We start from the raw sequence: 26,614 nt of genomic DNA on the forward strand, positions 1-26,614 counted from the left end.
GCAGATGTATGTTGGATATTCAATATACACACTAATAGTAGAGTTGTCAAAGGTAGGAGCGAGTAAAAGAGAGGCAGGGAATAGCCTTCCATTTTAGACGAAAATCGCGGCGTCTCATTTGAGCCCCTCAGGTCTTTCAGATTCATTGCATCTTTTATTATTCAGCATTAGGTTTCGGGAGGCCGTTGGAAGAACTTTGTGGTGACCCAAGAATCGTAGTGCCAAAGTATTTTATAACGGATTCAATCCATTGTACCTGAGTTTGCGTGCTTTTTCGTTTCGCTCCATCTTCGAGATCATATATTTGCAAGCAGTGCAATTTGGATCACAGAATTAGAGAGGATTCGAAATCAATTCCTGAAAATTGATTGGAAGCTGCTTTTTTCATGTCAAGAGTCTTTCCAAAAATGCGCCATATTACAGCTACCCTTGTACTTTGTGATTTATAACACCAAGAGGTAGAGGCAACGATACATGGGTGCATATTGCAAGAGCTACAAATCAACAGGTCCTAATATTCAGTGAAAAATATCCGATTGTTGGGTATAAATTTGAGGCATAGGCCTCGACTGCATCCGAAACCCTTAGCTTCTGCTTTGAGATGATGGCAACCGAACAACTAGAACACACTATTCTTCCGCAGAAGAATCAATGAGATGAGCCTGCAGTGCATTCACAACCAGCGAAAGGGCTTGACAATTGGGAACTGGGCCGAACTGTTCATCTGGCCAATAATCAATCTTTTCTGCTGGACCCGTGTGCTTTTTAGCCCTGTGCTCTGCCCAACTTTCAAATTTTTCATTGAAGTATCTGTAAATACTGTCTTCAATTTTTGAAGCATAGATAAAGCGGGCATTTAGTTGTGACCAGAGGTTTAAGAATATCTTGAAGTAGATTCCGAGTCTTACAAACCAATACGTCAAATCTTGGTGCCGAAATGACGCTAGAGTTTCACTTAAAGTCTGAGCAACAAGGGCAAAAATTGGTGCGCATAATTTTCTCGCAACATCTAGATAGTAACGATTCCACGATAAATATATACATCTCAATTTCCAGTAGTATGCGAACTGAAACTCGTACCGAAAATACAGCTTATGCTCCTTGAGTATGGCCGCAACTCTTTTTTCAAAAGCATGGCGCAGACGATAAAGTTCAATGCGTCGTTGACCCTGCAAGATCAGCTTGAGACAGGACTCCAATTCGCTACAGCAGTCTGAGATGTCACCTTGTAGGTAAGCAATCCTCACGGGCCAATCGCCCGGTGGGTCAGTTAACCGAAGAACATATTTGCCATTGACTTCGCGATACACATAATTCAAGTATGTGCTTTGTTTGTCTTGGTATTTCTGAAGTAGTTCCGCGACTTTCTCATGACATCTCTCAAAAGTAGTATTCATGTCATCAAAAGTCGCCTTGGTGCTAAACTCTTTCAAGGTATCAATTTTAAATAGGGCTAGTTCGGAAAGTACAACACCGGCTACATCAGGTTTGAACCTCCTGATAGTTTTGTGCTCACCGACTTCGCTATTTCCGCTTTGGCGGTTCTCTGACTTGGCTTCTTGCTGATTTTGATCTGGTGCAGACGTTAAAATTGACTTGGGCTGGAGATCGATTTTTCCCCGTCTCTTTCCCGTTTTTGGGGACCTTTTCCGTGCCATTGTTGTCGAGCAGCGATGAAATTCAAATAATTACTCGAGTGAATGAGAATTCCGAGCAAATGGAAGAGTACCTGGTACGTGAATTGGAAGATTTTATATGAATATGCCTAGCACAAACCACCATGCTCATAAATTGGCTGCGAAATACTGCACATACAATGCAGAGCATTCTTTGCCATATTCAAGTAGTCAATTGGTATGAATCTATCAATGAAGAGTTGACTACTTGATTTCTTACACATATGTAGATCAGAGTCTGTTGCGAAGTTCAGGAGCCTTGAAGTGCCACATGTTGTACCACATGTGAGCCAATGTAGAATGGGTTAATGATGATTCGAGAGTATAAGGTGAGAGCAAATATGAATGCACTTTTTGTAGATCGGAAAGACACCCAACTCGTTCAAATTGTTCAACATTTCTCGTATCTACTTAAGAATTGGACATTGGATTCATGGCTTTTGAAAGCGAATGAAAGCATTGCCCACCAAATGGTGTATCAGGACGAGTTTATTTTTTGTCAATTTGAGGGCTCCATTCGAGTTGTGTGTATCCTCTCTGATGATTTGTGCGCTTCTGTGCCTAAATCAGATCCAACTGGTGGCTTGAGAAATCATGAGACCTACAGCAACCTAACAATATTCATCACGAATGAATGCTGTATAAATCGGAGTCAGTATTATGTTTTTTGTTTTTTTTTCATTTTTCCCACACTTCCAGCAGAAGATTTGCAACTTTAGTTACAAATGTTTACAAACACGCACAAGTAAAATTTAGAAACAGCGCCAAAAAATGGTCAAGTACAAGAAAAAGCGTACCAATTGCACCAAACAAGAATCCCCGCACCCAAGAAAAATCTCTATCAAATCTCAATATATCACTTCCTGAAAAAATTCACACCCTATATAACCTTTCTCATCTTGACCACACGCGCACTGTAAGCGACTGAAAAATTAGCGTGCACACTTGATCAGGGGGCCTGTCTACAGACAGACGTGATCCAATCAAAGACCATGTTTTCGGCCGAAATTGGCCCTAAATGTTTCAAAAAACCCCCCAAAGCGTTCAGATTCACCCAGAATCAACGGCAAAAATCCCTTCCAAACCGTGCTCCTTATCTTGCACGTATGGCTCTCATGCATGGTGGTAAAAGGTGCCTGATCTGAGCCGCGCGAGATGGCCCCATGCTCTAGTGAGACCAATTACATGAGAAGCAAATAAGAAATCTTCCAGTACTGCCCACTTGCTGCAGCCAGGTGCGTCCGCGAACTGAAAAAAAATACCAGGTGAAAGTTACACGGCTCCCTCCACTCACACCTGGACGCATTTGACCGTCGTATATAATCTCCTCTCCACTGGTCCACTGACCTTCTCTCTTGACCCTACATCCGTGCACCTCGCATACTCTCGTACAGATGTCAGCCCGTTCACATCGCTCTTATTTGTACTCTTTGCAGTGGAAAACCTCATTGTATGTTCCCGTCACCACGCAGCCATTCTGCGATTTTTTTTAGTTCGAATTAGTTGCAAAAGAGTCTCAGCCAATGCCCTTACTATTTTTTCAAGGGATCATTCGCCTGCTTCTGCCTCGATTCGCAGCTCCTTCCATCTCTCGCCCACACAAATACTAACCCCCCTCCAGAATGCTTTCCAAAGTCACCAATGTGGCTGCGTCGATCTCGCGCCTAGCGGCATTGCGGCCAATCCACTTTTCCATCATCACATGCTTGTTGGCCTCGATCGCCTACTTGGCTGCGGTAGATGAGTATATTCCAGGCTCATTCGACAGCGACCAACAGCAGGTGCTGTACTACCATCCGCCTGGCGCTGCTGACTACAGCAAATGGCACAGAGTTGAGGATATCACTCCTTTCGAGAACGCCGACCACTACTCCATTGTTCCCTTGAAATTTCACCGTTTCCAGACCGCGTCTGTGCCCGAGATCCAGAACACCATTGTGACTTCTGACAACGAGCGTCTCTTGGTCGTGCCTTCCACCGAGTTGCAGTCCGTGTTGGAGGACCTCAACGAGATCAATTACGACGGCGTCACTTGGAAGGCCAGATCTGACTACTTTTTGCGTCGTTACTACGGCTACGCTCGCCATGCCTTCACCAAACTCCGCTCGTTGGTGCAGGGCGCTGAGGCATTCGACATTGGCTTAATCTCCCTGGCTTATGTAGCTATGATCTTCACCATCGTAAAGCTCTTCATCGACATGAAGCAGGACGGCGCCAACTTCTTGCTTGCCTTTGCCACTCTTGTCTCCTCGATCTTCGCATTTCTCTTCGCATTAGCTGCATCCACCAAGCTTTTGAACACAAAGGCTTCTTTGCTTTCCTTAACCGAGGGTGTCCCATTCCTTACCGCCATTGTTGGCTTTAAGCATAAGATCTCCATCGCCAAGATGGTGTTGAAGGCTGCATCCAGTCAGTCTGACGTCAAGACCCTTGTTTCCGGTGCAGTTGCCAGCCACTCCCTCAGTATTTTCAGAGATTACGGTGTTGTTTTTGGCGTTTTGTTGCTCACTGGTTTGTTTTCCAGCGGCATGGAGGGTCTTCAAACCTTCTGCTTGGTCGCCTGCCTCTTGTTGGCGTTCGACCTCTTGCTCACTTACACCTTTTTCGCCGCCATTTTGGCTTTGAAGGTTGAGATTCACAGAGCACGCAAGACTCAGGAGATGCTGTCCATGCTCGAGGAAGAGGGCGTTTCCTCTCTTGTAGCTGCTACTGTTGCAAACAAGGCATCTGAAGCCTCTAAATCCGAGGGTTCTGGAAAGAGCTCCACCGCCTTGTCCTTCAAAGTTGCTGCTCTTGGCGTATTTTTCCTTGTCCACGGTATTTACTTGGGAAGCTCTTGGTTCCACGGTGCTGGCGACCTGAGCTTTGCTGCCGAGGCACAGAACTTGTCTTATACTGCTTGCCAATACATCACCATCGGCAAGAAAGGTACCGTGGTCACATTGCTCAGCCCAACTATCTATGCTCCATTTGGTGCTCTTGTTATTGCTGAAGACGTGGTTGCAACTGTGATCAGCATCATTTCTTATGCCATTACTGACAGCTTCATTTCTAAGTTCCTTTTGTTCTCCTTTGCCATCTCCATTTCATCCAACATTTACCTTTTGAATGCCACCAGATCCCAACGTCATGCCACTCGCAAGTTAATCGAGAACGAGATCTCAAAGCCAAAGATTTCGAACCAAAGCAATGGTGACAGCAAGCCTGAAGTTGTCAGAACTGTCGTGAGATCAACATCTCCCATTGATAATGACGACTCCTTGCCCGTGCGTCCCGTTGATGACTGCTTCACAGAAATGCAGAATGGCCGTCTCAAGGAACTCACTAACAACGAAGTTGCTTCATTAGTTGTTAGCGGCAAATTGCCTTTGTATGCATTGGAGAAGCATTTAGCCGACAATACTCGTGCTGTGATCGTCCGTCGTAAAGCTATCGCTAAACTTGCAAATGCCCCAATTCTCGATACCGATAGCTTGCCATATGCTCACTACGACTACGACAGAGTCTTTGGTGCCTGTTGCGAGAACGTTATTGGATACATGCCACTTCCTGTTGGTGTCGCTGGCCCATTGATTATTGATGGCGTTCCCTACCATATCCCAATGGCTACTACTGAAGGTTGTTTAGTCGCATCCACCATGCGTGGTTGTAAAGCAATCAACTCCGGTGGCGGTGTTAACACGATTATTACACAAGATGGTATGACCAGAGGTCCATGTGTCTCATTTCCTACGTTGGCAAGAGCTGGTGCTTGTAAGCTTTGGTTGGACTCCGATGAAGGCCAAAACACCATCAAGAAGGCTTTCAACTCAACTTCTAGATTCGCCCGTTTACAACACATCAAGACTGCTATTGCAGGTACTCTTTTGTTTATTCGTTTCAAAACCACCACAGGTGATGCTATGGGTATGAATATGATTTCGAAGGGTGTTGAATTTTCTTTGAAACACATGGTTGAGAAGTGTGGTTGGGATGATATGATCACTGTTGCCGTGTCCGGTAACTACTGTACCGATAAAAAGCCAGCTGCCATCAATTGGATCGAGGGAAGAGGTAAATCCGTTGTTGCCGAAGCAACCGTGCCAGATGAGGTTGTCCGTAAGGTTTTGAAATCCGACGTCGACGCTTTGGTCGAAGTCAATATCAGCAAAAACCTAATTGGTTCTGCTATGGCTGGATCCGTTGGTGGTTTCAATGCTCAAGCCGCCAACTTGGTCACCGCAGTTTATTTAGCTTGTGGACAAGACCCAGCACAAAATGTCGAGTCTTCCAACTGTATGACTCTTATGAAGAAGACCATCAATGGAGACTTGCAAATCTCCGTCTCTATGCCCTCGATCGAGGTGGGAACTATCGGAGGTGGTACCATCTTGGAGCCTCAAGGCTCTATGTTGGAGCTCTTGGGCGTCCGTGGGCCACATCCAGATAGCCCAGGAAGCAACTCCCGCCGTTTTGCTTGTATTGTTGCCTCTGCCGTGTTGGCTGCCGAGCTCTCTCTTTGTTCCGCATTAGCTGCCGGCCATTTGGTTCAATCACACATGCAGCTTAACCGTAAAGGTGGCACAACAGCTGCAGAAGCACCAGCCCAGAACGGACTGGATGTTGCGCGTCTCAAGGAGGGTGCAGTCAATTGCATCAAGTCGTAGTTTGTCTCTAGCTAAAGTCTGAGAGACTTGCACCATTGTCTGCATGAAAATCGATAACGAGAAAAAAAAAAGTATGTTATAATGCATAATCGGTATGTGATAAATTTAAGGGAAAGACCAACTGGTATTGACCTCGAAATTCATCTGAGTAAACAAAGCCAGATAGATCCAAGAATATTCAATAATAATAAAGGTGCCAGTTTCCCACGATAAGAATGCCTATAAATATAATTTTCCATATACACTTCTATGTTATGTTTTTATCACCACAGTCTTCGTTTATTGACCTCTATACCCCAGATTACAAGGTCTTTAGAGATAGAAGTCCATGTTTTCTAGAACAGCACGGCTCATCTTTTCACGCCGAGCGCATAGCAAAGCGCCCAAAAAGTTGGTCGGGAAATGGTACTACAACACCGATTCCCCGATCTCTAAACCCGACTGGTACGAGTATGCCTCTGAGTCCAGTCTGGAGAAATTCATTCCCTTCTCTAAATACGATAACCATAGACTAGAAAAAGCATATGCTGCTGAAAAGAGTACAATTGATGTCAAAGAAGACAGGCTATACCAAGTCGAATTTGACTCCATGCAATTGAGCCCAGTGTATTGGCCAGGTCCTGTTTATGAGGTCAGAAGAGGAACATGGTTCGCAAGAGACGGAACGCCATTGGATGCAAAACTTACAGAAAAACTAGAACAGAGCTACAGGAAAATCCGTCCTTTTAAGTTCGAAGAGGAGTCGGATCTGCTCGAGAACGTTTCGCGAGACTTGACTACCAAGTTCAACCAGGAGCTCAAGAGTCTAGGCAACGAAGAGCCGGTGGACATTGAAGAGGAGAAAGATGTGGCGGACTTGGGGGAGGGAAAAGCGGTAATTTTTTTTGATGAGAAGTATGGAGCGATATTCCCGAAGAATATCTCTTCTTTTCAGGTAAACATGATTAGATCTATACAGCCTTCTTATGGCACTCTTATGTCTGTGACGCCGATTCAGCGTGGGTATACAGAGGGATTGGATAGCTCTGTGGTAGAAAGTGTGAAATCGGCCAAAGTTTCTTCATTGACTCAAATTTTGCAGAATGAGGTTGCTACTTTTTTCTCCAAAAGCACCGATAACGATGCCTCTTCTCGTGCAGACACTGACGAAGACAAGAGTCATATTCTCAAGAATGTCATGGAAGCCGATTCTAAAGAAGACTTATCAGCCCTCAATTCTAAGAGAAACATCAAACACTTGGTTTTTTGCGTCCACGGAATAGGCCAGCTTCTTGGAGGAAAGTATGAGTCTGTCAACTTCACTCACAGCATCAATGTGATGAGGTCAACGATGCGTGAAGTTTTCACACATGAAGCGAAATATCAGCAATTGGCTTACGGTGATCAATATGACAAGAAATCCGAAGAGCAGAAGATCAACAACACAATTCAAGTCCTTCCAATATCATGGAGACATCAAGTCCTGTTTCATCCTCAAAAGGCCTTGGAAGGAAAAAAGAAACAGTTGCCAAGTTTAAACCAGCTTAATATTGACGGGGTGCGCCCACTACGTAACGTGATTGGTGATGTTGCGTTGGATGTGTTGCTCTTCTATGAACCAGAGTACCTCCGCCAGATATTGAAAGCAGTGTCATCTGAAATCAACAGAGTTTACAAACTTTTCAAAACGCAAAATCCAGACTTCGATGGCAAGGTTCATTTATTTGGCCACTCTCTCGGCTCGGCCATTTGTTTCGACTTGCTCTCTCAGCAAAAGCCTGACAAGTCTAGCAAATATAATTTGGATTTTGATGTTGAAAACTTCTTTTGTGTTGGTCTGCCTGTGGGAATGTTCAAGGTCCTTCAGCAAAAAACAATTGAGCCCAGAGTCGATCAAAACACCGAAGAAATTAGCCTTGATTCCGACTTCGCAGCACCAAAGTGTAAAAATCTCTACAATGTCTTTCATCCATGTGATCCAATCAGTTATCGCTTGGAACCTCTCATTGATCTTGAATTTGCAAAAGTAAAACCAGAGGAGGTTCCTTTTGCACTCCAAGGATTCAATACGCAAGTACAGAATCTTACTTCCTTAAGTGATGACATACAAGACAAAATTCTACTGGCCTCTAGTTGGTTTAGCAACGACAACCCAGATAAGCTCTCGTCTGGCACGAAGAAGAAGAAACGCCCTGTAGAGGAAGAAAATGCCTTGGGAGACATCATTTCTACTTTGACGAGTAGTAAGGTCCAGAAGACTTCTACAAAAAAGAATAAGATCGTGGAATACAACGAGGAGCAATTAAAGAAGATGATAAAAATGAACAGGACCGGCAGAGTAGACTATAGTCTCCCGATGGGAGTGTTCAGCATTGCCATTGTATCTGCACTTAGTGCACACATATCCTACTTTGAAGACCAAGAGACGGTCGGGTTCGTGATGAAAGAAATCCTCAGCTCGGACGAACCGCCAGTCACAAAGAGGAAAGTGACCTCGTTCAAATGATGATATTATGACAATAAAACTCAAAAAGCATCCGTTCTCGTTCGTGTTTCTGCTTGCTTTACTCCATCAACAAGTCATCAATACTTTGCTCAGCGTCGTGCTTGATGAGGTCTAACATACCTTTAGGCAACACTGGATTTCCCTCGGCGTCTAAAACGTATCTGAAGGGCATTTCGGTGGACTCATACTTGTTGAACTTGATCTCGGGGTAGTCGATAAATGCAATGTCTCTGAACTCTGTCTGTTGCTCGATGATAATCTTTGTGGTTCTAATGGCAGTATCTGTGGTCATTTGCAATGCACCCAATCTTCTTCCAGCAAAGCCGTATTTCTTACGCAAAATTCCGGTACGGTCTACTCTAGGGTGGGATCCCAAGATACCTCCAAACACAAAATAGTCGAACTTCTCGGCATCTTGAGGAGATAACTCTTCCTCTGCAGCAGGGTCAAGCAAGCAAACAGCGTCCTTTTTCAAGCCTCCGTCAATTGTAACACACTCGTCGGTAGTCCAGACCAAACCCAAGTCTCTGAGTTGCTGTGGGATATCGTTTTCCGTTGTGGATTGAGGCAACGACGTCAAAATGAGGTTCTCACGGCCAACGTCGCGGATAATTTGGGAATATTCTAGAATGACCCATTCGGAGAAGCCCTCCTCCATGTGCTCGATGACATACTTCATGATGATGGTATCTAATTTAAGAGTTGGATTTCACATATCACTAATCGTGGATCACGTGACGACAGCGATGGCTGCAAAACACTCTTAACTAAGACAAGAAATAGATCACTAAATTATGAAATTAAAAAAGCGCTTCGATGAACCGGTAAAAAAGGTATACCACAATTTTCATCAAAAAATCTTTTTCATCAATCTCTTGATTCAGATCTCTAGATCTATCATGCAAGTCAGTCTCTACAGTAGCACTGAACTTAAATATATCGAATTTCTCTATTAACTAATTATTGTATTGTTGTTTCCCAAATCTTCGTCTACTTTTTGCAGCAAGAAGATGTCTCGGCAAATGCCAATCTCGAAGTCTTGTCCACGTTCAAGGAGCAAGTGTCGGTACCAGTAAGACCTTGCTTGACCTCAGTGGTGGTCTTAGCATACGATGGCTTGACATCGAGAACAGGGTTCTCAGTGAAAAAGTGCCGAGGACGCAACATGAGGTCGAAGATCTCAGTAGGCATGACTGGGAAGTCTTCTGGGGCTGGGAAATGGGTGATACCAAAGGTGTGGAACAAGAGAATGTCGGTGTTTTCGATCTTGTCTTCACCATTACCAATCCACTCTCTCATACCTCTAGAACCGTCACCAGACCATTGAGCAACGTGCTCACCGGATGGGTACAATCTACCGTATCCCAAGTCGTCGTCGCGGTATGGGACGACTTCAGTGGTGTAAGCGGCCCATGGTGCTCTCTTTCTGACCAAAGAGCCCTCTTTAGCCAAGAGTGGGGATGCCCAGGTGGAAACCAATTTGTAGGAGCTTGGCTTGCCAGAGAACTTGTTGATCTTGCTTGGGTTGAAGATGTCCCAAGTTCTAGTAGTGGTGGCGTTGGTCAAGGAGTCGGCAACAGTCTTGAAGACGGTCTTCTTAGCATAGAAAGCATTACCGTACATGTTCTGAGTGGATCCAGTCTCACCATCACCGCTTGCGGCGTCGGATGTAGAGGCAGAATTGTTGTCACCATCGATTCTTGGGTCCAATCTCAAGGAGAACAAGTGCTGGTGGTTGTGGGCGTTGACTTGAGGGTAAACTTGGGTTCCCCATTTTCCAACGTCCTCATCCTCGCCGCAGACGAAGGTGTTCAAGATACCGGTCAATCTGACCTCCAACTTGATGGTACCGTCTTGTCTGAAGATCCAGTACAAACAGTACTCGTAGTTGGCAGCAGTGAAAATTTGAGAAACGATCAACTTCTTACCTCTGGTGACGACAGTAGTTTGGAAGTCATCTCTGAAGTCAGAGTGCTTGAACAACAAACCGTCATCTTCCTCATGGATGCAGACGGCGTTCTTGACAGTCAATGCCTCACCAGCCTTGTCGGTGAAGTGAGCATCCATGTAGTGAATGACACCCTTGCAGTCGCAGCCAAGGGCCAATGGGTTAGTACAGTAACCGGCACCGTATTCACCAATGTCCAATGCATGCTTTCTTTGGTGAGGGAAGTCTGGGCATCCGTATGGAACAATCATTTCGGACAACGAAATTCTGTGGAAAAGAGGTCTCTCATTGCCATGGTCATTGTAGGTCATGTCAGATAAGACAATACCCTCTCTGTAGTTGAAACCGATGTGGAACTTGAAGTTCGACCATTCCATAACGTGGCCGGTCATCTTGAAGGAAACACCGTTTGGCTGGGTGACATTGTATGGAGTGTCATCTTGTCTGAATCCAGAGGGGTTCTCTGGAGTACCAAACTTCTCAGCAACATGCTTAGGGTGGAAAGACGAGTGCTTGTGCTTGGAGACCTGTCTTCTTCTGTTTGGAATGTCGATGTAGATAACCTTACCCTCGTTCATGTCAACAATTGGACAGAAGTCCAATGGGTGAGAGTAGTGGGAGTCGTCCTCGTCAGATCTCCAGTACATCAAAGCCTGTTGAAGTCTTCTGGAAGCTCCCCATCTCTCATCGTAACCGATGGTCCAGGCGTCACAGTAAACGTTCTTCATCTCTTCCTTTGGAATTCCGACAATCTCACATTGTCTGATAACACGAGGGTCGCTTCTGACAATCTCTTCGGTAGCTTGAAGATCGTGAGGAGTCAAAATTGGTTGAACACCATCGGTGCTTTTAGAGAGCGCAACAGTCAATGAAGCGACATCAACGACACCCTCTTGCACACCATTGACACCCTTCTCGACTACAACGTAGTAGGCCAATCTTGGTGGTGCTGGGCCGTTCTTCTCCTTCCACTCATAGTAGGCTCTCTTGATAGGCTCTCTAAGAGTGATGGTATTGAAAGTAAGCTGCTTGCCCTTGTAATGCTCGAGGATCACAGCAGAAACTGCTTTAATCTCCTGAGGACTGAGTGGGTCCAAAGGATGAGCTGGTGGTGGTGGAGGAGCCACACTGGCAGTGGCCTGGCTAGCAATTTGTTGCAATCTTTCCATTGATTGAGGTTATTAGTCTGTATAAGATACTTTGATATAATTTTTGAAAACATCCAAGGATTCTTCTTCGCTTTATAGATGGCTGCAAATTCAGTCTTGGAGACGATAGAGTCCACTGTGCGGATCGCGCTTCCCAAAATGGTGAAAACTTCCCGAGTCGCGGCTATCGGATCCGAATTAGGAAAGTAGATACCTAGGTGCGGAACAACGCTTGAACAATTCTGTAATCATGATTATGTCTCCATTGTGTTCCCTGCAGCTGGTCATGACTATTTCGGCTTCGATCCGTCGGTAACTCTGTACCAATATGTGTCAGAATTCCACGCTCATTGGACTTCCGGCGCTGGACCAAATGTGTGACCGTCATTCGGAGAAATCACACGAATCAATTCATGGTATGAAATTTCAGTCGATGTATCAACTCGTCAAATATTAGTATCTGTTTATGAATTGAGTGTTTACAGGAAAGCCGAATTGTAGAATTTTCGAGTATCGTATAGAAACCAGATTTTTATAATACTGGTAGTCGGGAAGTTAAGAATCGACTACAACAATGTTTTATATTAACAGGACATACACTTCCATTAAATACATCTTTCGGTTGCGGCCATATCAAGTGGAAAATACTGTTTCCCGTCCGATCAACGTTAGTCAAGCCACTTAGAGCCACACTGAGTAATGCAGTGGGAGACCATGTGTGAAATTGTGGTGCTGCAATCTTTTTACATTTTTTTTTAATGAAGTCCTACTTATTCAACCAACCAATGAAACAACAAATATTCATATATGTCACGGGTTTCTGTGGTAAGTATCCACGTCGATAAATTCGCTTCTGTGTCGACTTTAATACTGGTCAATTAAAAAAGGCACAATCAAGTGAGATGTTTCCCAAACCTACTACTACAATTAATTCGAAGCCTATGGTTCTTGCAACTATACGTAAACACAAGAATGAAAACTACTTACCACGATCCGTGGGAGGGAATGACATTTGGAAGCCAGCAAATTTAATGGTAAATTTGCTTACAACTTGTCGTAGTACTCCTCGTAACCTGGAACGTCTGGCTTTTGACCAGTACGCTCTCTCTTAGCTCTGACGATAGCACCAGGCTTAGAGGTTGGGTCGGTTGGGTCACCACCCATGACGGCCCAATGGTCGAAGATCAATTGTGGGAAAGCTTGACCACCAGTAGATTGTCTCAACTCACCGGAGAAACCGAAGGACTCGTTAACTGGCAAGTAAGCCTTGACAGTGAACAATGGAGTACCTGGTCTTTGCTCCTCAGAGATGACTTGACCTCTCTTTCTGTTCAAGACGGAGTAGATACCACCAATGGCGTTCTCAGGACATTGAATCTCGACCAAGAAGACTGGCTCTTGGATAGCTGGCTCAGCCAACAACATGGAAGCGTAAGTAACTCTTCTCATGGTTGGGATGATTTGTCCACCACCTCTGTGGATAGCATCAGCGTGCAAAGTAACATCCAAGATGTTAATTCTGACGGATCTGACGTTCTCACCGAAGATTGGACCCTCCTTGGTAGCCCATTGGAAGGCAGCGACAACGGAGTCCTTGATTTCGTTCAAGTATTGAACAGCCTTGGTCTGGTCAACAACGACGTTAGGACCGTTACCGTCAGGACCGAAACACCAGATCTTTCTGGCGTCAGTGACGTCCCAACCGTGCTTGTCAGCCAAGATTCTGGCTCTGGCCTTGAAATCGTCTCTGGCGTCGACAACACCAGCCTCAATGTCCAAGGAGACCTCCTCGTCCAAAGGTTGAGCCTTGACGTAGATTCTGTTATGCTTGTTTGGAGACTTAGACAAAGCGACCATGGAAGACTCAGCAGTGACAGTCTCTCTGTAAGAGACCACAGGAGGAGAGATCTTCAATGGGATACCAGCGTGGTCGTTTTGCAAATCGTTCAAACAAATCTCCAAGTGCAACTCACCGGTAGCGGCGACAATGTGCTCACCGGACTCGTTAATAGAAGTCAAAACACATGGGTCGGACTTGGACAATCTCTTCAAACCCTCGACCAACTTTGGCAAGTCGTTGGCGTTCTTGACCTCGACGGCAACTTGCACGACAGGGGAGACAGAGAACTTCATGACCTTCAAGTTGTGAGCGGTCTCGGAGGTGGTAATGGTACCAGACTTCAACAAGAACTGGTCAATACCAACCAAACCGACAATGTTACCGGCAGGACAGTCGTCAATTTGCTCGACGGATCTACCCATCATCAAGACGGTTCTTTGGATAGACTTCAAGAACAAGTCCTCCTTCTTACCGACCTGGTAGTTAGGACCTTGGATTCTAACCTTTTGACCGGACTTAACGGTACCAGCGAAAACACGACCGAAGGCGTAGAATCTACCCTTGTCGGAAGTTGGGACCATCTTGGAGACGTACAACATCAAGTCAGCCTTAGGGTCACAGTTTCTGATGGCTTGACAGTGCTCATCGTCAGATGGACCCTCGTACAAGGTCTCGGCTCTGTAAGCTTGAGCAGTGACTGGGGATGGCAAGTGAATGACAATCATCTCCAACATGGCGTCGGCAGCTGGCAAGAACTTTCTCATGACAACCTTCAACAAAGCCTTACCCTCCAACTCCTTCTCGTCGGCCTTCAAGTTGATCTCCAACTTCTCCAACAAGGTTGGGATCTCGTCCTTCTTGAAGTTCATGATGGAAGTAAACAATCTGAAGATTGGGTCCAAGACGAACATGTTGAAAGCTCTCTCCAAAGGCTTTCCGTCAGCGTCCTTGTCCTTGTTGGTCCACTTCTTGGTCTTAGGGTTGAAGAAAGAGTCACCCCACAATCTCTCGGCCATCTTAGCTCTGTCGACACCGAACTTCTTGGAGTATCTGATGGCGAATTGTCTAACGGTGAAAGCCCAACCGTGCAAACCGGAACCGAAAGCAACGGTACCTCTCTCTGGGAAGACCTGGGCGTCACCAAGGGTCTTCTCGGAGTAGGTAGAGATGATAACGTTAACGGACTCAACAGTTCTGGAGAAGGATTGGTAAAGGTCCTCCTTGGTGACCTGCAACTCCAACAAAGCTCTGTCGACCTTGTTAATGATAACAACAGGCTTGATTCTCTCTTGCAAAGCTTGTCTCAAGACGGTCTCGGTTTGAACACAGACACCCTCAACACAGTCCACAACGACCAAAGCACCGTCGGTAACTCTCAAAGCAGCGGTGACCTCAGAAGAGAAGTCAACGTGACCTGGGGAGTCGATCAAGTTGATCAAGAAATCGTTACCCTCGGTCTTTTGCTTGATCTCCTTGACGTCCTCGTCGTCGAAACCAGCGTACAAAGAGATGGCGGTAGACTTGATGGTGATACCTCTCTCTTGCTCATCCTTTCTGGTGTCCATGAATCTGGCGTCACCAGCCTTGGCGGCGGAGATGATACCGGCCTTTTGGACCAAGGAATCGGTCAAAGTAGATTTACCGTGATCGACGTGGGCAATGACGGAGATGTTACGCACATTGGTAACCTTGTCCATCAAGCCACGGATTTGGTCAATAGTGAAAGCAACTGCAAAGTTAGTATTCTGCTTGTTTTGGTTGTTCTGGTTGTTCTGATTTTTCTCTCCAATTCTTTCAGAGGCGATGAGTGGCGGTGAAAAAAGTGGGGTGGACAGTGGATCATCAGCGATGGACGAAAGAGTCGGCAAATTTGATGGAGCGGCCACAAAACGTGAACGTGCGTCAATGCTGCAATGGCAGCGTCGCGATTGATGTGAGAAACATACCCATTTTGAACTGTAGTGATGTTGTGTGACTCTGAACAAGAAGAAGGGAGAAGAGGAATTCTTTTTGGGCTACGCCAACCGCACGCAGTGGGCATCCAGAAAATTTTTTCCTGTGGGTAACTGGCGGTGCGCGCGGGTATATGTGAGCACGGCTGTTACCCGGAAGGCTGTCCAGGCACTAATGACCTTGTGGGTGCGGTTGGCATTGGACCAAGGACTGGAGGGGAGTGGTGGTGGTAGATTAGGGGAAGAAAATAGAGTTTTGCTGAGGTTTTTCTTTTTTTTTTTTTTTTTTTTTTTTTTTTTTCATTTTCATTTTCATTCTTTCTTCTTTTTTCTTCTTTTGATTCGGTGCAGATGGGATCATATTTTCTGTGAGGTTCCTGTCACTGCTGGTATCTCTATTCTCTATTTAGCTCGTAGAGACGTCATAGTCCGTTTGTACTAAATAATATGGTGTATGTGTTTTTTTCTTGTGAATCTTTAGAAGAGCCTTTTATGTGAAAGGGTTTGAATAGCTCCGTCCAATGGCAATTATTTCCTTGATCACCATCAATTTCTGTGCCATTAGGCGCGAGAGGTTTATGTAACACAATTAGCAAAATACTCCAAATTCTTTTTAAACCATAGGCAGACACCATCACTGATTTATTTCAATTATATTTCAGCGATTGTGGGGGCAAGAATGTGACTATACTATACCTCTAGTGTAACTAGTGCACACTGGAAATTACAGGTTTTCACAGCACTGAATTTACAGCTCCCTCACAGAAACAGACTTATAATCGCATATGTGAAATGAGCAAAAGAACAGTTTGAAGAAACTATATCATTAGCTTCGTCTTATCGCCACAAGTGTCAGTTCAGAAGTGAATCTGCCATGTTGTTCCTTGCATTCTACATGCAGTGTTTTGCAGCCAATACATTAATGCAATAAGAGTGGTGAATGGTCGAGCACACAATAGCCTCAAACTTACGGAGCAACTTTCCTCCAATTCCTCAGAGAATCATTCATTGAAGGAGTTATTCGAATTCCAACACTGCTTGTCAACAATACAAGGACGAGGTCCCAACTGATACGATACAGACAGTGAATAATTGGTCAAGGGTCCAGGCCAAGTTCAACAGCGTTGTCACATCAAATATACAAGAATTCAGGCTGAAGAGCTGTCAAAAGTAAAGATAGCGAACGTATTGAATAGAACGAAGAGACCGAACAAAGCGAATTTGATGAAACTGGCGATATTAAAAGCATCAGAGGATTCAAATCTGACCTGATTCATACATTGTATTTCTATATTTATTTGACTTAAGAGTTTGACGGTATGAGGATGTAGCTCATGCGAGAATGCAATCTTGTTTCTCTGTCTCTTCTATCTGGTGCTTTCCAGTTCCAAGTAAAAACAGAGTACACTAGTTACAAAAAAAGAAACTCTCAACCAGAATCGTTCATGATGCTTCAAAACTGCACATGTTTTCGTAATGCAAAATTACATTCCATGCAATTCAAGTACTATTTGAGCTCAGCCGCTTTTCGTCAGTCGGAGTCGAGACTTCAACATTTCAACAGAGTAAATTGCCGATCTCAAATGTGATGGGAATGTCCCTTATCTTTTAAATTCTCACTGTTTTGTAAGAAATTCCTCAATTTGAAAGATGACATAACATATATGTGTATTTCGAATCGTAGATACACATGTCTTAAAGGAGTGGAGTGCACGAAGCCCCATCTCTGATAACCGTCCTTGCCTACCATCTACTGACAACTCACGAAATTCGAACTGTAAACAAACAAAAAATATGTCATCTCACTACATCAACTATTGACATCTAATTGTAGACTCAGCAATCCCACCTCCCAACAACACTTATCGTCACTCATCTGTCGCAGTACAGCGGCTATACTTCGGAACCCCATACACATCTACACCAGTGCCTCCACAATACAGCAGGACAATACTTTATTAGTGCATCATACATCATACACTGTACCTCATAATTGCACTCTCGTCTCTTCTGCTGTAGACATCACAAGAACAACCCAACCTTCTATTTTAACCCCGCACCACCCCACACTCAATAAATATATAAAAGGCGACTCGCTCCACAATGAGGGCCATTATTATTGCCGCCTGGCTTGCCACCGTGCTGGCTCAGGTGGTTCCGAAGTGGTACATGGATAACGAGTACATCAGAGATACCCTCAATAGGGACGAGTACAACACCAATAATGCGTTCAAGTCGCCAATTGATACGAAAAATTTCCCGCCGATAATTCCGCGGCCGACCGAGGAACAGCGCACGCTCAAGTCCGGAGAGCTTCCCTCGTATGTAATCGATTATGCGCCCTATGTGCATCTCTATCTGGAAGAGCGGTACATGCCTTACGACATCAGGGAGTTCGTGACGCATTTTCATGTAGAAAACAAAAACGGGAAGGTCTTTCCCTGGACTCAGAACGGCGGACTCAACATCAGTCTGCTTGCTAAGCTTCCAAAGAGCAGAGACCTCTTTCTCACCTCCGACGAGGATTTCAATACGGACCCTGACTGGATCACGGGCGTCAAGAATCAGCCTTCGCTAGTCGACGGCAAAATCGAGAACGCCCCCGCAACGTTGATCGTAGTAGACAAAGGTAACGGCTGGGTAGATGCCTTCTGGTTCTACTTCTATTCGTTCAACCTAGGCCCTTACGTGCTCGGAAATGGGCCTTACGGTAATCACGTAGGAGACTGGGAGCATTCTCTAGTTCGTTACTATAAAGGAGAGCCCATCATCGTGTGGATGTCTGCCCACGGAGGAGGTGGAGCCTTCTTCTATGACAACCTCGAGAAACATGAGATTGAATCCACACACCCCATCATCTTCTCTGCCAGAGGCACCCATGCAAATTACGTTTCTGTGGGCACACACCCTCACGATCTTCCATATGAGATCTTATGCGACTTCACAGATAGAGGCCCCTTGTGGAACCCATCCAAGAATTACTTGGGCTACTTCTACGATGGATCTTTCGTTCAGCCCATAGAAGAGAATCAAAACCCCGAGCATACGGGCAGAGAGATTGAGTATGGAGACTGGCTTACGTTCACCGGTCATTGGGGCGATAAACAGTTACCAAGTGATGACCCGCGCCAAGTATACTCAACAATAGGAGGTTATAAGTACATTGATGGACCACGAGGTCCATTGGCCAAAAACTTGCTCCGAATCATTCCTTGCGAAAGAGCCAAATGGTGGAACTTCTGGAATGGTTGCAATGTCCGTGAGAACATCAAGTATGGTGTTGGAATTGAGAGCGAGGGTTACAACTGCGGCAATATGTTTGTGCATGTGAAGTCACAATTTATTAGAAAAACACTACAAATGGTTACACTGGGAGGCTGGTTCTGCTACGTTGCAGACTTGGTATACGGTTAGGAAAGGATTACGGGTGTCGTTACTGTGTCACACAAAGGCTCTAATTTCTTGACACCAGGCGTGACACAATATCAGAAGCCGAGCACATAGTATTGTGTACGACGCGAAAAGCCTCAGGAAGGATAATATTATATGAATTAGGATAGGAATACAATTTTACGAATAGTGTTACGAAGTAGCCTGCAAACAGAATGAAAACAAATCAATACAGAACAAGATGACTTAGAAGCAAATTCCACCTCAATTGTTGCAAACAAATTAAAGAAGCCGAAAAGTGAAAAAAATTTGGATGAGAAAAAACAAAGCTGTTGTGGACTTCAGCGTTTACTCCACATTTCAGATCATCCTCTAACAACAGCAAGCCCATGCAACAATCGTCAGGATACGAGAAAGCAAAGCTGTCAGGGATAGGAGGGGTGTTCAAATCTCTAACAAAATCTTTCAAACCGACAACCGGTCGAGTGCCTGTGGTCATAAATGCTAAAGTTGTAGGAGGAGGGGCAGAAATGCCCAGATTCTTGCAACAGCTTCGAAGTGACTCCCTTGCAGCTAGAGTCGAGGCAGCCAATGAGATAAGCAAGCTTGTTCTGAAGGTTTCCATCTCCTCAACGATGGAGATCTGGTATTTGGCACGAGATCTCTGCCAAAAGGAACATCAGTCTGCAGTCAGAAGAAGTGGTCTCCGCGTTCTCGTCGAATGCATTAAGAAAAATGAGGCTTCCATTGGTGACCGACTCATATATTATAAGGATATTACTAGACTATGTGCACATGCAAATGGCAGTTTAGATCCTGAATTCGACTTGTTTTTGGAAGCGCTTATTCATTTAACAGAAAACGGAAAAGAGCTCCATGATCTAAATATGTATAGCCAAGACCAATCTTGGAGCGAATTTGTTTTGCGCAACTATGGTATTGCAAGTCAAGCAGCGCCTTCCTTCAATAAGACCGGGGCCAAGGACCGAGGCTACCTACTTTTTACCAAAATGACCGAATACTTGAAGAGCTGCCTCAAATACAATTTTGGACTAGTTACAGATCAATTTGTCCTGAAGGTTCTTCACATAGTGCTGTCGGTCTCTTTCGAGACCAATAGTATTCCTCTACTCCAGAAATTGTGCAGCCTAGTCAACACAATTACAATTTTTGGCCACGTACCATCAACTGCGCGGCAGGAGACAATCACTCTTCTATGTTGGCTGTCCTCCTATGCAATTGATCTACAGGAAATGTCATGGGAGTCTCTCGTGAAGATAATGATTGAAAGGCCAAATGAAACTCTTGTTGATGTCATTTCGATCATCAGACAGCCTACAGTGCAAGACAATGCCACTTTTCACATTCTTTCCGATGAGGATTCACTACCTGCTCTTAGTGCTCTACCCAGGCCCTTTCTAACTGCTCTAGGCGCGATAGGTTCACTAGAGCAGCTACTTCTTCACATCAGTGCCAGCGACTTAATAAGCAAATCTATCTTATCCTGGGGTAGCCTTTACGCGGATGTTACCGATCCAAGGATTTGTGACATTCCTTTATTGAACACAGGCATCCTTCGAATGTTCGATCGTCTCATGTCAAATGCTATCAGAATTGGATCACATTCCAAATCATCATTCACTTCGTTATTTCCGTTCAGAATTTGGTGTATATCATCAGGCGGTTTGTTAGACATTCTTCTGAGACTACATCTCAACAGCAGTCTGGATCGCGATTACTGGTGCTCTATTTGCACCTCGTTACTCTCAAGGTTCCAACTCAATGAGATACCAGTCACTAAAGATAGCTTTGTGGAGTTCCTATTGAGAAAGCATGTATGCTTTCCCGATACAATCGCCAACTATATTTTGGACTACTATCAAGATTGCAAAAAGTGTGTTTCATTTAGTTCAAATTGGAAAGAAGACTGCGATATTGTACTTGAATCATTTTTTCACACGTCCAGCAACAAAACTCTTCCCACTGATATCAGAATTAAGGCACTTCGAGTTATCAATGAAGCTTTCGAGCTTTCAGTTGCTTATTGCGATGACTACAGTATTGGCAAAGACTACTTGATCAATATCGTTTGCAATCTCAAGGGAGAAAATGATGCAGCTCTCATCGAGTATGTTTATCAAGAATTGATGTTTGGCCTCATAACAAAGTCTTCACTTCCTTTTCTACGAGACATTATGAGCATCTTCGAGCTACAAACGTATCAGAAACCCACAAAGGCGAGACTAAAGAGCATCGTTTCACTCACCTCTTTTACTCACACCGGGCCAAGGCGTGTTGATTCTGTCAAGAGTGATCGAGAAAGTGATGTCAACACTGTGACTTTGAAACAAACTTATCTGTGTGAGTTAGCCAAAGTGTTGTGCAAATCTTTTTTTGTACTCTCAAATACCAAACCCGAGGCTGCAACAATAATTTTTGATTTTCTTACTGCGTTTTGCAGCGCCACGCTCGCAGATGAAGACTTTGAAGCAGCTCTTGTTCTAATTCGAGGCCTCATAAGAATTCGCTGCACCGTGGAGGGGTACGTCTTTTTATGTCAACCATCCGATATGGAAGGACTTGCAACTACGATGAATAGAAACACACTAATTGGCTCGTACAAGCCTTTACCTGGACATGAATGGAGCTATCCCGAACATAAACTGTATCTTCCTGAAAGCACATTCAATCAACCAAACAGGTCCCTCATAGTGTTTAATGCCGCGTCCGCAAAATTAAATACTCCCAAGAAAGGTACGTCAGCGCTCGACTTGTCGAAATGGTTCTCTATAGTCTCCAAAATTACCGAAGAACAGTATCACTGGGAATTGTATTCCTATGTATGGGCTCACTTCTGTTCACAATTGAGTAATGTCAGACTTTTTGAAGGAAACGAAACATTTATTACGAATTTTCGCAAAACAGTTTGCGATCAGTTATTTCTCAACCTACCACCGTCATTATCATTCCCTTTATCGGATCCTAATGTGACCAAAGCTGACTTGTTGGTGGCTTTTATTCGAACATTGTCGTCGTTGATGGGATACCATCATTTGTTCAACAAACAAGAGGAGGATCAAATCATTAGCTCCCTATTGTCAAGTTTGGCATCATGGGAGAAAACTGCAATTCCAAGTATTCACATGTTGACCATTTGTTGCTACGAAATTCCAGAGTCTTTGAAGAAGTATTTGATTCCGATTCTTACTAGATTGCAAACAAGTATTACAAGCGCATTTGCGAGTAGTCACACTCTAGAATTTCTCATGGCCTTGATCCAAGTCCCCACATTAACAGATAACTTCACTATTGATGAATTCAAAAGAGTCTTTGCAATCACCTTTAGATACATTGAGCATGCTATGGATATGAAGAAAAGAAATGTTCTCACTACTAAACCTTCTGAGGAGGATGGGGCACGTTTGCAACATCATGGTGTTGATGCCGAGGTCGACAAAAAAGTCTCAACCCAATGGACCGAGATCACCCCAATGTTGCACCAATACCTATTGACAACCTCCTTTGACGTCCTCAGTCAATGGTTTCTCAAAATTCGGTTGGAAGATAGATCTCAGGTGAGCGCATTCATTACCAAGAACATTGTTATGTGCGGGGGAGCAGAGAAATTTCAAGACCTAGATGATGTTACAATTGCTCACTTAGATTTTGTGGCTAGATTCACCTACAGTAACTTACCTTTGAGAATCCTCAATCTAAGGAAGCAGTCAGACCAATCCAATATGTCAAGCAACAAATGGATAATTGGTCAGGCAGTAGTTGGGATAGATGTCAATATGAAGACCGGCGATTCTGTTATCTCGTTGAGGCGGCCTACAGGATGCTCCGTATTTGACTTGAAGCTCAATCCCCGGATGACCGAAAACATGACGAACCCTGGTAAGGCCAACCTATTCACCAGTAGTTACTTGTTGCTACAGTTGTACAAGCCTTTAGACCAAGATTCATCATCTAAGCCAATTCCTCTCTTAGATGATTCCGCAACTGAGCGCGCGATAGGTGCATTTGATCGTTTGCCAGTAGTCTCACACCACAAGGCTGGCATCATATACATTGGACCAGGTCAGAGTGAAGAAGTTGAAATTCTTGCTAATACTGTCGGATCTTTGGACTACCAACAATTTTTAGACGGCATCGGACGCATGATTCGACTCAGTGAAGCGAGCTCGGTGTATGTTGGTGGACTCGATAAAGAAAACGGCATTGACGGGGACTTTGCTTACTTTTGGAGTGATGAACTAACTCAATTGATCTTTCATGCCACCACTCTCATGCCAACAACGTACAATGACAAATATCTCCTGCTCAAAAAGAGACACATCGGTAACAACTACGTGAATGTTTTTTTCGATGAATCAGGCCTACCATTCAATTTCAACGTGATAAGATCTCAGTTCAATTTTATCAATATCGTCATTTCTCCTCATACTATCAGCTCCAACCCTGCGGCTAACCCAGGAAATAAGTTTTACAAAGTGAAGACATACAGACGAAGCGAAGTTCCAGGAGTCTTTTCAACATCTCACTACAAGCTTATATCTCTTGAGCAACTTCCCAAATTTATACGAAACAGTGTCTTGATGGCTAATCGCCTTGCTCACATATGGCACGAGTCAGTTGATGGCATCTTCGTAACTAATTGGGAGATGAGAGTGAAACAGTTACGCGCGCTCAGAGAGCGGGCACTAGCATCTCACGCGGCGCTCCAAGACGAGCAAAAGAAACACCACGACGAGCAAGGCTCTCTCAAGACGCAGGGAGGCGGAACTGACGCAGCTTCCGCTACGATGATTCAGTCATTTTTGGAGCAGCTCCAGGCTCCAGGAGTCACCTCTTTTACAAATAACCCACTTCAGACTGTGCGTTATGAACATCCAGCACCAACTGATAGTGAGTTGCATCATCTTTTGGAGTTCAACCTGTACACATATTAAATGATGAATTGGAAGAATTGGTTGCCATTTTGCCACATTCAAAACAGATGCAGCAAGTGAATTCTCCACTTACACGATAATTTGTATTTGAAATCTGCGTGTTGCTCGTGGCGAATTAGCAACAAATTGGGACCCGATGAGAGATGAGGCGCTGAATTCAACGCAATAGCTTATGCAAATCGATAGAAATGCTTGGGACCTAAGGTTCTCGGTAGTCGGCCTTAGAATTACAGCACGTATTTTCTACGGGAACTTCTACGAGTAATTAACAACTGAAGCATTGGTATGTCCACTCTACAATATACCTTCGCAGAATCCACTACCAAAAATCTCAGCCGAGTCCAATTTTGCTTGGATCGGGTCTTGCATAGCCACCGAGACGGGTTCTTCATTGTTTTCCATGCAGCAACGTCAGAAGCAATTACTAATTTGGTGGCAAAAATTGAACCCCAAGTTTCGTTCCCGTCTGCGAAGCGAGGCTAGTTCGGTTTCTCAAAAGAACTGCGATAAACAAGCGCCCAGAAATTGGAATTTCTCGTGACAAAATTTTTTGTCAAATTCACTACGAATTATTCGTGCAAAGAGCCCCCTAAGTGAGAATTTGTGCTTGAAATTCCAAGATTGATACTGCAGACGCAAGTGTTATGAGCGGCATCTGTTTTTCCGTCCCCAACTGGTCCGTTAGCAATCACCGTTCCCGCCTCACGAATTACGCAACCACCTCGTATCTATAAAAAACACGACGCGAGCCTATCTGTCAGATCTCTACCACGATTTTCAATTTCGATTTTGAATATTTTTGCAAAAAAAATTTCATAGAAAACCACCTCTCCCTTCATTCTTCTGAATAACTCTTTCGGGCCGGGTTCCTACTCTATTTAAGGCAAGAAACGCTCGCTTCCCAAAGCGGCAACTAAACGAGGAACGCTCTCCACGCGAAGACGAAAGCACATTCCGCTGAAACTTTTGGGAATTTCCAAACAATTCGGAACGATAGAAATTATTTTTCGTTCTAAAATCATTCAAATTTTCTCGGTTCACCAACCAATAACCACTAACCTCCTCGGCTCTTCTTGCTGTGTGGCTCATCATTTCTCGTGCACGAGTAAGTTAGTGCACATAACAGCTGCATCGGACCCGATTGAATACGGTCGCAATTATTAATAAGGATTGTCGTCATAATCTTGGCCCGCTTTTTATAAAAAGAACCATTTTATTTCTCCATTACCCCTTTCACGACACGCACCAATTACCCTCCTTATAGACTGTGTCAGAATGCAACGTGGCCTAGATTTTGAAAAATTAGCCGAGTTGGCCCTTGGCTCCATCCAGAATACCCTTGATAACGAAAGCTGGGCCGTTTCTGGCCTAGCCAGACAGTACAAGGCTGATGTGGATTCCAAAGTGGAATTAGCATCGAGTATCAACTTGCTCTATCACACCATACTCAAGCGGGGCAAGATCGTATGCTGTGGTGTTGGAAAGTCTTACAAAATCGCCACGAAGACAGTTGCGACTCTCAAGTCGCTTACCATTAACGCGGACCAGTTGCATCCAACCGAGGCATTGCATGGAGATCTCGGACTCTTGGGTAACAACGACTGTCTCATTTTTTTCACAGCCTCAGGAAACACCCCTGAGCTCATACAGTTGTTGCCTCACATTTCACCATCTATACCCATAGTGCTTCTTACATGTTCAAAGAAGTCGAAGCTCTCGCAAAGCCATCAGGTCAAGAGTTTGCTATATGCCGAGTTGCCAGAGCATCTCAAAGAGTCCAAGATCCATGGTATCCCTGCTCCCACGGTGTCAGCTACCTTATCATTAATCCTTGCCGATGCAGTTGTACTCGCATTGGCTGAGATGATCGAGCAAGACCTGGCAAAGAGAAAGAAACAGTTCTCTATGAAACATCCTGGTGGATCCATCGGCTCTGATTTGAGTCATCTCAATGATAATTTCATTCGGTCAATGCTGATTGAGAAAGCTGATCGTGAAAGCTTCCAGTCAGCATCCCTCGAGAAGGCTGATCGTGAAAGCTACTCTTCTATGTTATCATTGAACCAGGTGAAGAAACATTATGAGGGCGGTGCTTCTACAAATTCTCTGGAGTCGTCGCCAGTCATATCTGACTCCGAAGAAATCGAAGTTACTTCGAACAAAAAATTGTCTATAGCCATCAGCCATGCTTCGTCTACCCAGTGTTGCAAGACGAACTATGGCACTATTAAAAACTGGTCCGAGTTGGATTTCTTGAAGAATGTGGCATTGTTCTCATTTGTTCTTTACGAGAAGGAAGGTGCAACTTTTGCCGCAACTGCATCTGATTTGCGAGATGCTTATAAGGCAAATACCAGTAAAGACCCCCAATGGACCGATATGGCACAGCTTTTGAAAGAGTTTGAACGAGTCGAGTCAAACGCCAACACTTTCATTATCTGATCAAGAAGCCCACTCTCGACGGAAGTATTTATTTCACATACGGTCGGTCCGGTTTACCGTTTTTTTTTTTGCATTTTTATTTTTATGATCCAGGTTTAAATATATAAAGCATGGTTTAACATATGTACAAAGAAG

At 44.4% G+C, this 26,614-nt stretch overlaps 9 protein-coding genes across 9 annotated transcripts; 5 read left to right on the forward strand and 4 right to left on the reverse strand.

Moving 5' to 3' along the window:
• Positions 1–629: 629 nt before the first annotated feature.
• On the reverse strand, positions 630–1,658 carry PUMCH_004298 (uncharacterized protein; the record flags this gene model as incomplete). Its single annotated transcript, XM_063023238.1, has 1 exon — positions 630–1,658. One exon carries the CDS (start codon positions 1,656–1,658, stop codon positions 630–632), a length of 1,029 nt encoding a protein of 342 aa, XP_062879308.1.
• Positions 1,659–3,298: 1,640 nt separating this feature from the next.
• PUMCH_004299 (uncharacterized protein) lies at positions 3,299–6,322 on the forward strand (the record flags this gene model as incomplete). Its single annotated transcript, XM_063023239.1, has 1 exon — positions 3,299–6,322. One exon carries the CDS (start codon positions 3,299–3,301, stop codon positions 6,320–6,322), a length of 3,024 nt encoding a protein of 1,007 aa, XP_062879309.1.
• Positions 6,323–6,650: 328 nt separating this feature from the next.
• On the forward strand, positions 6,651–8,807 carry PUMCH_004300 (uncharacterized protein; the record flags this gene model as incomplete). The annotated part of the gene is made up of 1 exon (XM_063023240.1): positions 6,651–8,807. The coding sequence occupies one exon, from the start codon at positions 6,651–6,653 to the stop codon at positions 8,805–8,807; it is 2,157 nt and encodes a 718-aa protein (XP_062879310.1).
• A 58-nt stretch (positions 8,808–8,865) lies between these two features.
• On the reverse strand, positions 8,866–9,486 carry PUMCH_004301 (uncharacterized protein; the record flags this gene model as incomplete). The annotated part of the gene is made up of 1 exon (XM_063023241.1): positions 8,866–9,486. One exon carries the CDS (start codon positions 9,484–9,486, stop codon positions 8,866–8,868), a length of 621 nt encoding a protein of 206 aa, XP_062879311.1.
• A 311-nt stretch (positions 9,487–9,797) lies between these two features.
• Positions 9,798–11,924, reverse strand: PUMCH_004302 (uncharacterized protein; the record flags this gene model as incomplete). Its single annotated transcript, XM_063023242.1, has 1 exon — positions 9,798–11,924. One exon carries the CDS (start codon positions 11,922–11,924, stop codon positions 9,798–9,800), a length of 2,127 nt encoding a protein of 708 aa, XP_062879312.1.
• A 1,023-nt stretch (positions 11,925–12,947) lies between these two features.
• PUMCH_004303 (uncharacterized protein) lies at positions 12,948–15,440 on the reverse strand (the record flags this gene model as incomplete). Its single annotated transcript, XM_063023243.1, has 1 exon — positions 12,948–15,440. One exon carries the CDS (start codon positions 15,438–15,440, stop codon positions 12,948–12,950), a length of 2,493 nt encoding a protein of 830 aa, XP_062879313.1.
• A 2,358-nt stretch (positions 15,441–17,798) lies between these two features.
• Positions 17,799–19,109, forward strand: PUMCH_004304 (uncharacterized protein; the record flags this gene model as incomplete). Its single annotated transcript, XM_063023244.1, has 1 exon — positions 17,799–19,109. One exon carries the CDS (start codon positions 17,799–17,801, stop codon positions 19,107–19,109), a length of 1,311 nt encoding a protein of 436 aa, XP_062879314.1.
• A 365-nt stretch (positions 19,110–19,474) lies between these two features.
• On the forward strand, positions 19,475–24,037 carry PUMCH_004305 (uncharacterized protein; the record flags this gene model as incomplete). Its single annotated transcript, XM_063023245.1, has 1 exon — positions 19,475–24,037. One exon carries the CDS (start codon positions 19,475–19,477, stop codon positions 24,035–24,037), a length of 4,563 nt encoding a protein of 1,520 aa, XP_062879315.1.
• Positions 24,038–25,312: 1,275 nt separating this feature from the next.
• PUMCH_004306 (uncharacterized protein) lies at positions 25,313–26,479 on the forward strand (the record flags this gene model as incomplete). The annotated part of the gene is made up of 1 exon (XM_063023246.1): positions 25,313–26,479. One exon carries the CDS (start codon positions 25,313–25,315, stop codon positions 26,477–26,479), a length of 1,167 nt encoding a protein of 388 aa, XP_062879316.1.
• Between the last annotated feature and the right edge of the window lie 135 nt (positions 26,480–26,614).

The sequence above is a fragment of the Australozyma saopauloensis genome, chromosome 5 (assembly GCF_035610405.1).
Source record: "Australozyma saopauloensis chromosome 5, complete sequence".
Lineage (NCBI taxonomy): Eukaryota > Fungi > Ascomycota > Pichiomycetes > Serinales > Metschnikowiaceae > Australozyma > Australozyma saopauloensis.